The following is a 16,395-nucleotide window of genomic DNA, read 5'->3' as shown; positions in this document are numbered from 1 at the left end:
GACAATGGATACAGGATTTCTTAGGGGAATGGTGAAGCTGTTCTGGAATTGGATAGTGGTGATGGTCACACAACCTTGTGAATATACACAATAAAATGAGAATTGTTATGTGACAATTTGTGTTGTGTGAATTATATATTAAGTTTTAAATGAATGAAAAAAGTTTGATGTATGTCTTCAGATTTTCTTTCCTATTTAGATTTCTCTAATATCTAAGCTTAATATCTGACCAGCATTTATTTTTTGATCAATAGTTTGCTGCCATCGCCCTAGAACAGTGTTCAATAAATACGTCTTTATGTTCTTGTACCTGGGAAAGAGGGACTCATGAGTAACGAGTTCTCCAGCTGCGAGACAGGGAGTTGTTGGACAAACACAGCAAGGAAATGAATGTCTGCAGTTACACTCTTACTCCCCAGCTCTTGGCAGCCATGAAAACAACCATTCATCAAACACTGGCACACACAAAAAAAGAAGAAAAAAGTCTCACAGTGAGAGGCAATGAAAATCTCAGCAATAAAGCCTTGGCCCTTACATGAAAGGAACAGTTAACTGTCCTCCAAAAAGCCTGTCCTCCCCATCCCATACACACACCAGTGGTACAGAGTTGTTGCCGGGCCACGGCTGGCCAGCCAGGGATTACATTCCCTAGCCCTCTGCGTAGGTCAGGCCATGCGACTTCCAAAGAAGTGAGTGGGAATGTTGAGTGTCCTTTGCAGACCAAGACATTTCAAGTCAGAAAGGTACTTTTGCCTCTCTTTCTCCACTTAGCAGCTCAATGCAGAAGGAACAGTAAAGCCACAAGGTGGAATAAGCCTGAGTCTCTGAATCATCTTGTAGTGGAAAGTCTCCGACCAGCAGGAACACACACAGTGAACAATTATGTGAGTAACAGATAGATTTGTATATGAATAATAAATAGGCTATTGAAAACTTAAGGTGTATTTGTTGTAGCAGCTAGACATTAATATTCATTCATTTTACCAAATGACTACATATTATGTGCCTTTCTTGGGAATATAATAAGCTTCAAATTCTTTTCTCAAAAATTGTGCATTCTGATGAGATGAACAACCTGAATAAATTTAGCACCAATGGAAGAGCAGTAGGTGACCCACCAAAAACCTGAATAAACCAATCACCATGAAAGAAATTGCAAGAATTAAAAAGAAAAAGAAATTAAAGATTTTCTAAAACACATCAAGCCAAGATTATTTTGTAGACAAATTTTATCAAACCCATAAATAAAATGATAGAGTTAAGGGGCAGGGGCTGGGGCTCAGTGGCAGAGCACTTGTCTAGCAAGTGTGAGGCACTGGGTTCAATTCTCAGCACTGCATATAAATAAATGAATAAAACAAAGGTCCATCACCATCTAAAATATTTTTTTAAATGGTAGAGTTAAACTGTTTCAGAGCATAGAACAAGATGAGAAATTTCTTAATTTCTCCTGAGTTCAGAATTACCCTCCCTAATACAAAGGATGAGCAAGAACGAACACACACACACACACACACACACACATACACACACACATCCAATTTCACCTGAAACATAGCCAGTTTTAAAATAATAAACCTATCACATGACTGAACCATTCCACTGCTAGGTTTCCATCCAAGACAATTTAAAGCAAATCTACACAAACACTTGTACATGTATGTTCATGGCAGCTATGTTCACAGTAACCAAAAATTTGAAACAAAATTTATGTCCACCAATAAACAAACTATAGTACATCTATATAGTGAATCTACTCAATGATAAAATTGTTGTTACAACAATATCATAAATGAATTTCAATGTAATTAAGCTAAGTAAAAGAAACTAGATATCATCTCCCTCAAAAAAAAGAGTATATGCCACACATTCCATTTATATAAAAGTCTAAAGATGCAGAGTCCTAGAAGGCAGGTCAGTAGCTGCCTGGGGCAGGGAGGGAGGTGATGGGAAGGGGAAGTACAAAAGGCACAGGGAAACTTTTACACATTTTGGTTATGTCCACGACTGGAGTGTGGTGATAGTTTCCCCAGTGTTTACCTATATCAAAGCTCACTGCCTGTACATTTTAAATATGTGTGGTTTAATGTATATGTATACCTAACAAATCTATATTTTTTTAAAAAGAAATATCCATGCAGCTACTTCACCTCTCTGAGCCTCACCTATAAAAGGGAGTTGTTATTACATTGCTGGTCTGTTGAGAAGAGAATGAGAAGAAATAATGAATATAAAGAATTTTGTTGGGCTCGGGATGTGGCTCAAGTGATAGTGCGCTCGCCTGGCATGCGTGCGGCCCGGGTTCGATCCTCATCACCACTTACAAACAAAGATGTTGTATCCGCTGAAAACTAAAAAATAAATATTAAAAAAAAAAAGAATTTTGTAAACTTGGAGACAGGCACCAGGGCGCATGCCTGTGATCCCAAATACCCAGGAGACTGAGGCAGAGGGATCACATGTTCAAGGCAAGTCTAGGCAACTTAGCAAGACCCTGTTTTGAGACCCTGCCTCAAAATAAAAAAATATAAAGGGGCTGTAGCTCAGTGGTAGAGTGCTTGCCTAGCATGTACAAGGCCCTGGATTCAAAAGCTAGCACCAAAAAACTACATTTATGAATAGATTTGCAAATTCTGAATACAAGAATGGAGATGTTGTGTAATTGTACTACTATTAATGTCATCATTAACAATAATGTAATTATCATCATTGTTATGTCACTACATTGTCATTGTCACTACAAAAATACTTCTTCGTTTTAGTCTTCTGGCACACTACTACAGGACATCTTAGTCCTAGTGTATAGGTGCCAGCCCCAAAGTGACATGAGACCCAAGAAAGAGAAGCAATCAGGCATGGTGGAGCATGCCTATAATCCCAGGAACTCTGGAGGTTAAGGCAGGAGGATCGCAACTTCGAGGCCAGCCTCAACAACTTAGTGAGGCCATAAGCATCTTAGCAAGACCTGTCTCAAAAAAATCAAAAGTGCTGGGGATGTGGCTCAGTGGTCAAGCACCCTGGATTCAATCCCCAGTATCAATAAAAAATAAAAAAGTAAAAGAAAAATAACGAGAAGCAGACAAACCCAGGATTGCATAGAGTGCAATTTACTGGGGGATGTACTGACAGAAGTGCAGCCCTGGTGGCAGCCAGACCAGTTGATCCCCTCAATATGCACCAGAAAAGGATGAATATTTATGGGTTAGGACAAAAGTGACTTCATCCTGGCTGGAATGTACCTGGTGTATCTTTAGATCATATCAAAGAGTCAGGGGCATCCCTGCAATCAGGTCTGACTGTAAAACCCCACATGTGACTGGAATGGTTTTGTCTCTTGTTTGTAAGGAAACCCACTCGAGTTACCCAGGGACAGTCATGCAATTATGACTCAAGATGGATGCTGTCACGTCAAGACAAATCCACACACTCTATGTTGAGATCTCTGAGGTAGTTCATTCATTTAGCCTAGAAATAAGCAAACCCAGCCAAGTTTATTAATTCCTAGAGATGGCTGGGAGGAGACCGGGACAAGCTGGTAAATACAACCAAGGTTACCAGAAAAGTGAGGAAAGCCGTGTTGTGAGATGTCCAGAAACTCACCAGCTAGGGAAGCTCGGTTCCCGGGAAATGCTTCTGTTACCTAGATTAAATTTGATTTGAATGCAATCATGGGAGACCTTGCAAACACACAAGGAGGGGGGTTTGTGAGATTTCCACTGCTGACCTGAGGCCAGTTCACCTCTCCAGATACACTGGAACCCCAGAAACTCAATGGAAAGAGTCCTCTTTCCTGGCTGAAAGGAAGGCAGAAGAGGGCAGTGCTTGGAGCCCAGAGACAGGTAGGGGACACCAAAGGGAAGGAAAAGCAGGGTAGAGAGGGACGACAGACTCTGGAGAGTAAAAGGTACAGCACAATCATTTCAACACAACAGGGAAGTAAGTAGGACACAAGAAGGCAGAGCAGACGCGGATGAGAACGAGGCCTCCATTTATGGGTGTTGAGACTGTCGTTCCCCAGGTTGGGGAGAGAGCCTGGAGAAGTGGGACAAAGGGAACTCACATTTCTGATCATTACCTATGGCTACGGGGCAGACTGGGCTCAGCAGTTTTTATCAGTTACTCAGGAATCCTCCCAAGGCCTTTGGTACACGGCTGAGAGCTGAACTCTGCTCACTGAGTGACCAGGCACGCTGCTCTGCGGACATCATCTCACTGTGCCCTTTCCACAGCCGAAGGAGGCTGTCACGAATAGTACCCTCATTTGCTAAGTGGCCAAGATGCAAAGAGATTTTGTCATTTGCCTCAGACCAGACAACTAACAAGAGATCAGGCTCACCTCTGCCATCACAGGCTGAGCTCATGGAAGAATCTGAGCCAGTCTGCCAACTGCCTGGGAGAGAGAGAGACGAGAGAGAGAGAGAGAGAGAGAGAGAGAGAGAGAGAGAGAGAGAGAGAGAGAGAGAGAGAGAACAGAGCACATAGTAAATAGTCAGGATTGCCAAAAGTGAAGGGCTCAGTATCCAAAAGTTCAGGTGGTCATATACATGGCACAGGGCCTGGAGAGGAAGAGGGGCTGGGTGCAGGGGCTGTCTGCAGATCCTCCTCACATCTGGCAGAGGAACCATCTCCAGAGAACTAGAAAGCTGCTCTCCGAAAAGTGCACTGATTAAACCTGAGGGGGACTATCTAATTTTGTTGTGAACTGGGAAAAGAAGAGATGCTGTAATTCAGATTTATAATGGTATCACTTTCTTTATGGTCTTTCCTTCCTGCCTTGGCTCAAAATACAATGTTGCAAATACTCACACTACTTTTAAATGAAGTGTTTGGGTACATTTTAACTTGCAGCCTGGGCAATTTAGCAGGACCTTGTCTCACAATAAAAAATGGCTGGGGATGTGGCTCATTTGTAGAGTGCCCCTGGGTTCAATCCCTAGTACCACCAAAACAAAAACAAACAAAACCCCACAAATTGTAGAAGAGTTTGAAAGTGTATATGCATCCTTATATGCCTGGTTAGTTATTTAAAAACAAAATGAGGAAGGAGGCCAGGCATGATGGTACAAGCCTATAATCCCAGGTTAAGGTAGGAGGATCACAAGTTTGAGGCCAGCTCAGCAACTTAGCAAGACCCTATCTCAAAATAGAAAACAAAAAGGGCTGGGGATATAGCTCAGAGATAAAAGTGCCTGTGTGTTCAATCCCCAGTTCAAAGAAAGAGGAAGAGGAGAAAGAGGAGGAGGAGAGGAGGAGAAAGGAGAAGTGGTTAAGGATTTTATCTCTAGGACATGACATTAGGATGGTTGAATGAATTCTCTTTCTACTTTGTGTACTTCTGTTTACATATTTAATGGATATATATTGCTATTATATTTTAATGAACATCCTGTATATTACTATTTTATTTTACAAATAACTATTGTAACAAAATAATATATAAATAAATCATGCTAACCAGACCTCTCATATGCCTGTTCTTTCCTTTAAGCCAGTACATGTTAGTTTATTAATTTGCTTTACCATCAGCTACCCTATCCCCACCCAACCCCCTCCCCAAATAAAAAATAAATAAAACAGGAAAAGTAATAGACAAAAATGAGGAAAGCTTTGGGATTTCTAGAACTTAGAGGAGCTCATGATGTCCCTGAGAAGCAGTGTCTTATTTCAAAGTGCCTCCCACACATAAATATTAAATAAACAAACAAACAAAAAAAATCAGATTATACCATTCCTAAACATTTGGTGTCCAGGAGGAAAAACCAAATTTCACCTAAATTTCAGAGCCTGCCAAGGACTACGGGGGTTTAAGAGAACCTCTTACAGCCATGTCCTGCTTCTAGCCAGGATGTGACTCTGGATAGAAACTCTTTTCCTTCTCTAGAGCTCCATTTCCTCTGTTGAGGGCTGAGTAACAACACCAACCTCTTAAGACTATTGGGAATGTCAAACAAGGCAATGCAGGTAAAAGCACTTTTCAATTATAAAATACCCAGGCAAGCGAAGTCAAGACAAGCAGAGGACTTATCAGGTTTTACATAAAAGTGTACCACTTTTTTTTAATATGTGGCACTGGGGACTGAACCAGGGACACTCTACTGCCGAGTCACATCCCCAGCCCATTTTATTTTTTATTTTGAGGCAGGGTCTCACTGAGTTACTGAGGCTGACCTCAAACTTGTGATTATCTTTCCTCAGCCTCCCAAGTCCCTGCGATTACAGACATGCATCATTGCATCCAGATAACGTCCGCTAAACTACTGAATGAGGCACACACACATTCATGTTGAAGAGGGTTCTTTGGAAGAGTGGGTGTGGAGCACACACAGCAGCGGATCTGTCAGCTGCTCCATTGTGAACTTGGAGCTATTCCCAGCAAGTTTTGAGATCTGCCAATAGGATCCTATTTCCAGGCTGCAGACCACAAGCTCAGGGAATAAGGAGGAGCAGGTCAGGAAGCCTCTTACCTCTGCCTTTGCGCCCTTCCCAGGGCATCTTGGTTAGCAGTCAACAACTGGCTGAAAACTGAGCAGAAAATTTTCTGGAGAATCAAGCACATGTTAGGCACAGTGGTCTACAGGACAAAAACCAGAGCTTGTGCTCCAGGAGACTCCAGCTGTACTCCAGATCAGCTGTGAGGAGTTGCTACCACACCCTGAACTTTGTCCCCCCACCCCACCAAGATGATGGGGTTAGACTAGAACATTTATTCTGAGTCTAGCATGACAGGCAATGGAGCTTGCAAACAGATACACTGAGAGCTGAGCCAGGAGCCTTTGGAATTCCCTCCAGCCTCAGCCAGAAACGAACACAGTTTTCTTCCCTCTGGTTCCTGCCCTCAGGCAACCCCTGTGCCCTGTTCTGAACTGCATGGAAAATCTGTGAACTAGGTTTCCCTTCCTTCCCAGAGGAAAGGGGGAGGCAGGGAGGCAGAGAGGAGGCAGCCGAAGGGCAATGTGGCATGAGGACCTGGAGGGAGGCTTGGAGGACCAGATACCAAGGGTTACTGCAGATTACCAAGATAGAAGACACAGATGCCAAGATCAGACAAAACAAACTTTATTAAGAAAAGCATATTGGTAACCACCGCTAAACCACTGAATGAGGCACACAGGTCCCCTCTCTTACCACCTTCACTCCTCCCAAACCCACTCTCTCTCTTAGCCTTTGTAGAACACTGTGAAAATCATCTCTCCAGTCCACAAGTGCCCCAGACTTTTGGGCTGTGAGCTGCCAGGAAGGTCTTGGGCTGGTTCTGGAGTCTTAGAATCAAAGAGAGAGGCCTATGCTACTACCTTCAGTATCCAAAATTCTAGGCAAAACAGGTGGCCAAAACTAAGGCCGTGGAGATGGGAGGGTAGATGTGGCAGTAGTCCTGTAGATCCTTCTCACATCTCGCAGGGACCACAGAGCCACTAGAAGCCAAGTGGAAAGGCACATGCCACATCTGGAATGTTATAGGCACATCTGGGTGGACAAGGCACCATGAAGGCCAAGATGTCTGCTCCTGAGTGAGGACACTTGGCGACAGGCAGGGCACCAGGGCTGGGGGCCCCGAGAAGGAGATCCTGAGGGAGCTGGACCTGAGCTTAGCATTCAGCTTAGATGGTGATCTTAAAAAAATGCCAAAGCAAAAAGAATTGAAGGTGGAACTAAAACCCACTCTGTACAGGGTACAGAGCTCAGTTCCAAGTGCCTGGAATCTTGTGCCCAAATCATGGCACAAGGAGAATCAGGAATTACCTTGGGTTAAGGCACAAATAAATCTTCACCATCCCGGCTCTTGGATGGTGGGAAAGCAACTGCTGGGCAGAGGCCATTCCCTCTCCCACCTGGCCCTTCCGTAGTGAAGACTCTGAATCCATCTGCCAGTCAGGGCCAGCATGGCCCTGCCAACCACGGCAGCAGGCTTAGGAGAGGTCAGCCTGACCGGCTCTGGCAATCTCCACCAGCCTCAGCAACATGGAAACCTGCAGCAAAAGAAGAAAGTCACTGGGCTTCCGAGGCATTCCAGACAACCTAGCAGCACCCACTCCAGGCTCTGGAACAGTTACCCTTCCATGAGACTCAACCCACTAAAATATTAAATACTCCAGACCCATAGGGCTCAGTGTTCTGGGATTTCCCAGAGAGAAAAACAACAACAAAATAACCACAATTGTAATGGGTATGAAGATTTTCAGTTTTGCAAGATGAAAAAAGTCCTGGGGATGGCTGTACAATAATGTGAATGTACAAAATGCCACCCACTAAACTGTACACTTAAAATTGGTTCAAATGGTAAATTTCGTGTAATGAATATTTTACCACAACTTAGGAAAAAAAGGAGTTTTTTGATGCTGGAGATTGAACCTAGGGGCCTCATTCATGCTAAGCCCATCCATGGTCTACCACTGAGCCACATCCCCAACCCCAGAAAAAAATGAAGAAATGCTAAGCATGCGCAAGGCCCTGGTTTCAACTCCCACTACCGGTAAGTAAATAAACAACCACACTGACAGTATCAAACTTAGTATGTAGTGGTGCTACTTAGTATAGTATATAGCATGGCTAAAGAGGCCAGAGTGCCAGGGTTCCAATGTATGCTCCATCACTGATCATGGCGGAGATCTTGGACACCTTATTTAACCTCTCTGGGGCTCGTGTTCCTCATACAAAAATGAGAAGGGCTGGGCATAGTGCACAGCCTATAATCCCAGCCACTCAGGAGGCTGAGGCAGAAGGATCATAAATTCGAGGCCAGCCTCAGCAACTTAGCAAAGCCCTAAGCAATTTAGCAAGACCCTGACCCAAAATAAAAAATAAAAAGGGCTAGGGATGTGGCTCAGTGGTTAAGCATCCTGGGGTTCAATCCCTAATGCAAAAAAAAAAAAAAAAAAAAAGTGAGAAGACTATTAGCACCCACTTCAATAGAATTACTAAAAGAATACATGAATACATGTAAAATACCCCAAGCAGTGCCAGCCACACAGTAGGGCTATATTAGGTGATATGTAAAACTTACATACTTGCTCTACACCCCCATCTGAACCACTACCTTCCTAACCACAGCAAAGATACCTCTATGCCTAAGTTTTAAGAACAGCTCACTGGGGAAGGTGATGTAGCTCACCGGTGGAATGCTTGTCTGGCATGCCTGAGGCCCTGGGTTCCATTCCCAGTCCATGGCCTACCCTATTCTGGTTTCTGATCCAGGGGAGGTTGAACTTTTTCAAAGAGCAGACCTTTGAAGAATTTAGTAAAAAGTTCGAATTTACCCAACTCTATGGACATTGTGGTTATCACTGTAGCTCCTCCAACTTGCTCTGAATAAAAACCCTTTAACATTTGGAAAAGGAGAAAGTTCTATGCTTTTTATTTAAAGCCCTATGACCCCTTCCAGAAAACCAAGAACTACCTTACCTGTCCAGCTGTTTGCCCTGCTCCAGAGATACTTCTTCTCTTCAGTGAGCAGGGCCCACCCTGTCAGCTGCTGAGTTAATGCCAGGATCTTACAGGTGACGGTCCTTTTGACTGGGAAACCATCTGGAGAGCCTTGGCTTCATTTTTCCAACAATGTAAAGGAATGTTCAAGTTTACCAGTGCCCATGTTTCTGGCTGGCCAGAGGCAGCTTACTCCTTCCTCACTGCCCTGGGCATCCTCCTGCCAACAAAATTCTCTGGAGGGGGCTTCCTAAATCTTCCATGGGAATAAATGGGTCAGCACAGGACTGCCTGGAACCTTAAGGTGACAATGCTGGCCCAAGCCCAGAAGTAGTTAACACAGTGAACTAAATTTCTGTACTGGGGCTTCTTGTGCTAGGGGACTTCTCAGAGTCCTTGCTACAAGTTAATAAACATTGTAAAACTCCAACAAGGGGAGAGAACACCTCTAACAAACCCATTTGACCTCAAAACCGTCTTTAAGAGGTAGCTCCTGAACCAGGCTTCCCGGGACACCTACTGTTTCAGCTGGGCCGCCTGTGGGGAGACCAGATTCTAATATTAAATTGGCTGTTCCTAAGAGCTGGCTCTGGGTCCCAACCTGTAAAAAGCAGGGGTAGGCCTCACTCTAACATTCCCGATGGTCTGGTGGGATCCATAATGCAAACATTGAGCGGTGGGCTGAGCAGAAGCCTCAAGAGAATTGTGTCACTGCGAGGCCAAGGAGGTTAGTGTGCTTGGGGCCTGGCCTGTTTGAATCCGGAGCACAAAGGAGGAGAAGGCAGAGCCGGGAGAAGCTTCAGAGGTGTAAGGGTACAGTCCACTGGCCTTTCCTATCCATCCCTTCCTCTTCAGACTGGCCCCAGGACAAGAAGCACAGAGGGATGGGCAGGGAGGGGCTGGGGCAGATTCCCGCACAATCCCAAACGAAAACCAAACTCGTCTCAGGACCAGCTGAGGCCTGTCCCCAGCTCCACCCGCGCTGCCAGCAAGCCTTTTACAAACCCAAGGCTGAAAGAAGGGCCTGGGAAGGGGCTGCTCTTCTGACCACTGGGCGGGAGGGAGGGGGCAGTGGTGCAGCCCAAAGAGTGGTTCCAATTTAGGAGCCTCCCCCGGATCTACGCGGCGCCTGTCCACGTCTTGCTCTCCGAAGGGAAGGGGACGAGGAACATCTAAGTTTCGCCTCGGGGCGGCCCATTTGAGGGTGTGCATCCGCTCCTGGCGTCGCAGCGCTGGTCCCTGGAGTCCGAGGGTGAGTCTGGCACTGCTTTCCGGACTCTGGGCTGCGGCGCTGCTCTCGAATTGGAACTGCATGTCTGGGGTCCGGGGCGCGGGCGGCGGTGGAAATGCAGGGCAAAGGAGGTTGCCAGGGTGCATCCGCGCTGGGCGGCGACGGTGACGGCGGGAAAGACCCCGGAGGGTCCCCCGCGCCAATCCCGGCCGCGGAGAGCGCTGGCAGCCTCACACCACCTCCTGCTTGCCCTGGTAGCGACGGCAGCAGCCGTAGAGCGCCGAGAGCAGGTAGAGGCCCAGGCAGAGGCCGCCGCAGACGGCGGCTGCCAGGAAGGCGTGGTATGCGCAGGGCAGTGGGTAATCTTTGAGGTTGCAGTAGCTGTGGCGCTGCGTCTGGTCGATCATGATGCCGGTCGCGGCGCCGTAGAGTGCGGCCGCCAGCAGATCGTGAGCCACGTTGACCACCAGCCAGCGCGAGCCTAGCACCGGCACCACCTCGTGCTTGCCTAGGAGCGTGAGGAAGTAGAGGGCTAGGGTCAGCAGCCAGAAGAGCACCGACACGAAGAGCGCGAAGTGCACCGGGCCCTGGTACTTGCTGGTGGCGATGGTGATCCAGAAGGCGGCGCCGGCCAGCAGCTGCAGCAGCCGCAGCACGCCTAGCGGGCCGCGCAAAAAAGGCCGCTGCAGGCTCACCGCTCCGCGGGCAGCGCGCGCCTGGGGCGGCGGCTGGCGCGGGGGCGGCGGGAGCATGGCCCCAGGGCGCGGCGGCGGCTGCGGCGGCGCTCCAAGCAGCGGAATGGCGGCGCCTTGCTCGCGGGGCTGGCCCAGCCGAGGTGGCCGCTGCGCCCGCCGCGTCTGTCTCCCCTCCTAGTCCTCTCTGCTTCTCCTCTTTACCCCACCCTTCCTCCCCGGTCTTCTCCCTCCAGCCCTCCTTTCTCTCTCCCTCTCTCCACCTCCTACCCGCCCTTTTCCCTTCCCCTCGATGGTCTCCACCCCCACTCGCTCCTCCCGGCTTCCTGCCATTTCTCTTTCTGTCTGGCTCTCCACCCTGGCGCCCCCCTTTCCCCTCCGCGCCAGTCTCCCGGCTCAGATTCTTGCATCCCCGGGACAGGGCGGAGCGCCCGGCACCCCCTAGCTCCTCTCGGCCCTTCCGCCCTGCCCTCCTGCGCTACTGGGCCAAGTTCGCCACATCTGGGGCCGCCCCTACCCGTTCTGCCTCTAGGCTCCGGCCCAGCCTCCAAGGGGAAGGCTGTTCAACAAGAATTCTCCCAGCCTCTGGCTAGGCCACTTTCACCCTTTCTCCTGTCATAGACCCCACTGAGGCCTCCTGGCCCTGCGTAGGCGCCGAAGAGCCGTGTTGGTCCTCAACTGATGGTCGTTCTTACCTGAACGTATCCTACTCCTGCCCACTGTCCAAAGCTGGGCTCGGGCTGTTTCTCCATAGAGTTCACAGAAGGGAACCATCTTCCTCCAGATGCACCACTACACACCACCGGCAAAGCACAAAGCATGTAACCCTGCTCCCTTTCATCCAACTGCTCCTTGGCCATCTTCTCACCTTGCCTGGAATCAAAATATACCACCCAGCATTACCCAGACATATACTCAGGTCCAAGAGACAACACAGGCCTTGTGTGTAACTACTCCTCCAAACTGCCTGTAACAGGGCCCTATGAGGCTGTGCATTATTGTTACTGCTATGCTAATGTTTTACCTGAGTTTTCATTTAAACCTGGAAACACTCCAAGAGATATAAACAACTATTTCTCTGTTTACTGATAGCAAAACGAAACCAGGAGGGGTTCACACCAGGACATTGGTAATTACTGCTGGTCTCTCTTCTCCCCCTTCAGACCAACCTTTGGGCTATTAAGCAACTTTCTAAAACAGACCTTGTTCATTACACTGCTTTCCACACTAACCACAGGATAGAGTTGTATCTCTTCTCTATGGCACATTTCACAATCTGTCCCCAGTCAACTTCCAACTTCCTGATTTTTCTCTTCCTTCCCATACCCATGCTCCCACCTAGAATGTTGACCCCACCAGTCCTCTTATTCCCCAAACAAACTTAGAATGCTCTTCATTCCCAGAGCTCACTTGGAAAACTACTTATCCTTCAATGCCCATGTTAAATGCTGCCAGCTTTGGGTTTAATCTCCCAGGCTATTGATTACTTGCTCTTCTACCTCCTTTTGGACCATCCCTCCACCGTAGTATTGAGTCTGCTACATCATAAGCATTGGTTATCATGTCTTATTCATCTCTGCCTGGTCCTGGCACAGAGGAGAGACTCCAGTAAATACATGTGGAGTCGATGGCTGAATGACTGCAGGAACAGCAGTGAAACTGAGAAGGCCCCTCTTACCCTGGGAACCATGCCTACATCAAACGTCCAGCTGATCCTACACTGCAGAACTAGTCCTTTATATCCTGGTCCTGAGATGAACCCAATGCCCTCTGGCCTGGCTGAGCAGTTCCCTCTTCCAGCAGCCTGGATCCTTTCTAGGGGGAAAAAAAAATCGCTTCTCAGGGGGCTAATGCCTGTCATTACCGACTCAGCCTACTCATGTAGGAATGTGAGAAAGCTCTGCATGCGTATCTTAAATGAACAAATGGTGACATTTAACATCCATATCTATGTAAGCCAGCATGGTGATGTGGCTCAGGGTACAGACCCCGGCGTCAGACTACTTGGCTATGTATCATTGCTTCATTATTCTCAAGTGCAGGAACCTGGAGGGGGGGGCTGCTTAACCTCTTTGTGCCTTTCCTTATCTGTTTCATTTTTTGCCTCAACTAGTAGATGTTAAACACTTATTCAGTGCTGGGCCCTGTTTAAGGAGCTGAGGATACAGAATATATGTGTGATTTTTTTATCAATTGAATATTTACTGCATATGCTCGGTACCATGAAAAGCACTTTACTTTCATGGTTCAATTTGATCCTTACACAAACCCTATAAAATGGTTGTTATTAGCTCTCAATTGCTGATGGGGAAAGCAGGACTTAGGGGGCTGAAGAAGTTCAGAGTTGGGGATTACAGTTGAAGCAGGAGCTTAGGTAGAGCTGATTCCATGTCCACATTCCAAGTACTTTTACATACTTCCCACACTGTTTTCTCAGCTATTCTCACAGAGACCCAGAGAATGTTTAGTGATTTGCCCAAAGGAACGTGACTTGTAAGTGGCAGGGTTGGAACTAGGTCTTCCAACTCAATTTTAGGGTTTCTCCCTCAGCATGCCTTAACATCCACAAGAAGGACATTCTCAGTGCTCTCTGGACGCCCATCCTGACCTAGTCTGAGGCTCAGATGGGCAACTAGCAACTGAATCTGGGTGCTTGATTTTTCTGAGCAAAATGACCTAAAGGAACAGGGGGCCAAAAAGGAGGGAAGAGGGAATACCTTTCTAAAAAAGGCATCTGGAGCTGTGCGAGTCAGGGCGCCACCTGGTGGGCATAAACTTTCAGCCTCAGGAGTCAAATCCGGCTCCTTACAAGGAAGAACCCTGCAGTGGCTTTAGGGTGATATTTTTAGCCTTTCTAATCCTGAAAACATTCCAAGAGGCAGTGGAGCAGACTCTCTGGAAAAGCATAACTATGCAGAAGGATCTTGATTCCATCCAGCTTAACAAATCTGGTCTAAGCACCTGCTAGATGCAGACCCTTGGATGAGGAATGCAGGAACAAAGAGGACTGACTATGCCTGCCGGCAAGTGTTGGTACTTTGCTGGAAGCAGAGGGACTGTTGTGGACACAAAAATGACATAGATGAGGATTATAAGGAAAATACAAAAGGGAATGAGAGAGAACTATAAGGGGAGGCCTGGGGACTCTTCAAGTATAAGGTCATTGGAGGTAAGACAGGTTGTGGGCAAGTACTTGTGGGAGATAGCATTGTTGAAAGTGGCAATCCCCATGGGTATTGAGTTCCCTCTGTTAGTTCTGGGGATGCCAAGAATGCAAGGCCATGATCTCTGCTCAATCATTCCCTTAGGGTTGTGTTTGCAACCTTGAGAGATGAGGGAATGTCTTCCCCCCAAAGAGCAGGCTTGCTTACATCAGGAATGGTGATGTTGGAAGCCATGGGGGTTCCCCAAATTCAGTACTTCTCAGTCAAGTCCCAATGCATGTGTGATGTCCATCTGGGCCTCTCTATGTTGCCTTGTGAAGGCTGAGGACAATGGGAAAAGACATAATTATGATGCTCGTGTTGTTTTGCCTCTGAGTCAGGAGTCTCATGTCTATGAAATAGCACCAGACCAGCTTATTTGTCAGTGGGGTGAAATCGCAGACCCTGACAGGTGTTCTAGGCAGAGGAAACCTTGCAAGCAAAAGCAGAGCCCAGACTGCTCAAGGGACAAGATGTAGTATTTTTTAGTTTATTATCTCTAAAGCCCTGGTGCAATGATTCTAATATGGCCAGAAAGGAAGGCAAGCAATTGACAGTAAGGAGGAGCGTGTTGCCCACCCTGAGATCTGACGATTAGCACTTGCTAATCAGAGTGACATTCTGTTCGGTCTTTAGTCTCTGGGTTGCTGTAAAAAGTATTGCATTTATGGATTCGACACACATTTGTTTAATACTTATTATGTGTCAGGCCCCAGGCTGGTACTTGCCACAAATCAGCTAACAGTAGAGGCAAAATATGTACCAATAAAGCAGATGGGTACCGGCACCTGCAGAATCCTGCCTTGACTCTTAAAACTAAATTATCAGATAAACATTCCCTGGACAGGTATTGAGGCACACCTGTAATCCCAGTGATTTGAGAGCTGAGGCAGGAGGTTTGCAAGTTTGAGGTCAATCTGGGCAATTTAGTGAGACCCTATCTCAAATAAAAATTTAAAATGGCTGGGGATTAGTTCAATGGTAAAGCACCCTTGGGTTCCATGCCCAGTAGTAAGGAAAAAAAAAAAAAAAGATGTGATATGGAACTTTTCCCCAACATTGATTTTTTTTTTCTGCTGCCAAGAAATCTCCCCTTAATCTAGACAGATAGAGTGGAACATTGTTGCCATGATTCAAATAGATCAAGGGTCACAGAAGCCACTAGAGACTCAAGAGAACCTTGGCCCAAGTAGCCAAGAGCATGGCATTCAGGGACCAAAAGAGGCAGCAGGAATCTTCAGTGGAACTGCACCGCTTTCCCAGGCTCACCTCCTCATGGTAGTCTTCTCCTTCCCTGTACTGCTTGGCCCCTGTTGGAGAAGCAGTTCTAGATGGGCAGATTTATACTCTAAGGCCCAGCTGCCACGTCCCCCACTCCACTTCCCACCAAAGCTGGGCCTTTGGAAACCTTTTCCTGGAATTTAGCTAAACCTTTTCCTGGAAACTTTTTCCTGGAATTTAATTCCCCAGAGGAACTAGTTTTGCTAAAGCAGCCAAAGCCAGTGCATAAGGCAAATCTGTGGGGAGTAGAAGTTCTGAACAGAGGAAGCTAGTGTGAAAAGAACGATGTATTCATCAGTGTTCTCTAGAGAAACCGAGCCAGAGGATGAAGGGAGAGGGAAGGGGAGAAGGAGGAAAAGACAGAGATCATAAGAAATCAGCTCACACAATTATGGAGACTGACAAGCCCCAAGATCTGCAGTGGGCAAGCTGGAGCCCCAGGAGAGCCAATAGTATATAGGTACTGTCCAAAGGTTGGCTGTCTCTAGACCCAGGAACCACCAAAGTTCCTTTGAGTGTGAAGATGGGAAAAACCCCTCATCCCAGCCTGAAGGCAGTCAGGCAGGAG

At 47.0% G+C, this 16,395-nt stretch overlaps 1 protein-coding gene across 1 annotated transcript; it reads right to left on the bottom strand.

Annotated features, from left to right (window-relative positions):
- Positions 1–7,040: 7,040 nt before the first annotated feature.
- Marveld1 (MARVEL domain containing 1) lies at positions 7,041–11,567 on the bottom strand. The gene is made up of 2 exons (XM_046449734.2): positions 9,400–11,567; positions 7,041–7,967 (listed from the first exon to the last, which is right to left on the bottom strand). Exon 1 carries the CDS (start codon positions 11,401–11,403, stop codon positions 10,882–10,884), a length of 522 nt encoding a protein of 173 aa, XP_046305690.1. The 5' UTR covers positions 11,404–11,567; the 3' UTR covers positions 7,041–7,967; positions 9,400–10,881.
- Positions 11,568–16,395: the final 4,828 nt, after the last annotated feature.

Source organism: Marmota monax, unplaced genomic scaffold (genome assembly GCF_021218885.2).
Source record: "Marmota monax isolate L192 unplaced genomic scaffold, Marmota_monax_Labrador192_F-V1.1 WCK01_AAM20220418_F8-fsc00004, whole genome shotgun sequence".
NCBI lineage: Eukaryota > Metazoa > Chordata > Mammalia > Rodentia > Sciuridae > Marmota > Marmota monax.
This window is presented reverse-complemented; position numbering and strand designations above follow the sequence as displayed.